Genomic DNA, 754 nt, shown 5'->3' with positions numbered 1-754 from the left:
GGGGCCGCCACTCACCACGGGGATGTGCAGCTTGCTCAGCGGCTTGCCGGCCAGCAGGTAGGAGCCGGTGTAGGTGACGTACTCGGCGTAGCACTGTGGGGCCTGTGGTGGGATGTAGCAGAGGATCTTGCGCTTCTCCTCGATCTTCTTCCGGATCTGCAGGTACTCGAAGTAGGGGTTGGACCTGTCGCTGTGGTAGGGCTCGATGTCGTCCAGCTTGATGGCGTCCACGATGGCGGCCAGCGTCTGCTGGATGACCTCCCGTGTCTGCTGTGTGGACGTGCTCAGCTGCAGCTGCTGGCTGGAGCGCTGGAAGCGGCGTTTGCGCGGGTGCTGGGCCTGGGCGTCGTCGTCCTCGGAGACGCGGCCCTTCGCCCTGGTGGCCGGCGCGGACGCGGGCTCCTTCTCGGAAGGTGGCGTGCCCTGCTTACTCTGGTTGGCCAGCATCTGGGCACGGTTCCTGGTCATGCGCTGAGGGACCTCCTCCACCTTGGGGGCCTTTGGGGCTTCGGCCGCGGCTCTGGGTTCTGGTTCTGCAAGTTCAGGCTGGATGCCGCCAGGAGAGCCCTCGGCCGGGGCCGCAGCGTGGGTGACCCCTGGGCCGCCCTGGGGGCCAGTGCTGCCTGCAGCCTGTGTCTGTGTCAGGCTGTCGGCAGGGGGGCCATCGGGGACATCGTGGGAGGGGGCTCCGGGATCCTCCGCCCCCGTCTCGCTGCCCCCATCCCCCGGCAGGCGCTGGTCCGGGGGGGCTGGT

General features: G+C 68.8%; 1 protein-coding gene across 6 annotated transcripts in view; it reads right to left on the bottom strand.

The window, feature by feature from the left end:
• ANKRD11 (ankyrin repeat domain 11) overlaps window positions 1–754 on the bottom strand; it is a 106,575-nt gene that overhangs the window by 8,112 nt on the left and 97,709 nt on the right. For all 6 annotated transcript variants that reach the window (XM_027773466.1, XM_027773461.1, XM_027773464.1 and 3 more), the window contains one exon: window positions 16–747. In XM_027773466.1, the coding sequence (XP_027629267.1) occupies window positions 16–747 (732 nt within the window). The remainder of the gene's footprint in view (window positions 1–15; window positions 748–754) is intronic.

The sequence above is a fragment of the Tupaia chinensis genome, unplaced genomic scaffold (assembly GCF_000334495.1).
Source record: "Tupaia chinensis unplaced genomic scaffold, TupChi_1.0 Scaffold000355_1, whole genome shotgun sequence".
Taxonomy (NCBI): domain Eukaryota; kingdom Metazoa; phylum Chordata; class Mammalia; order Scandentia; family Tupaiidae; genus Tupaia; species Tupaia belangeri.
Note: the sequence above shows the minus strand (reverse complement) of the source record. Positions and strands in the feature narration are given on the sequence as shown.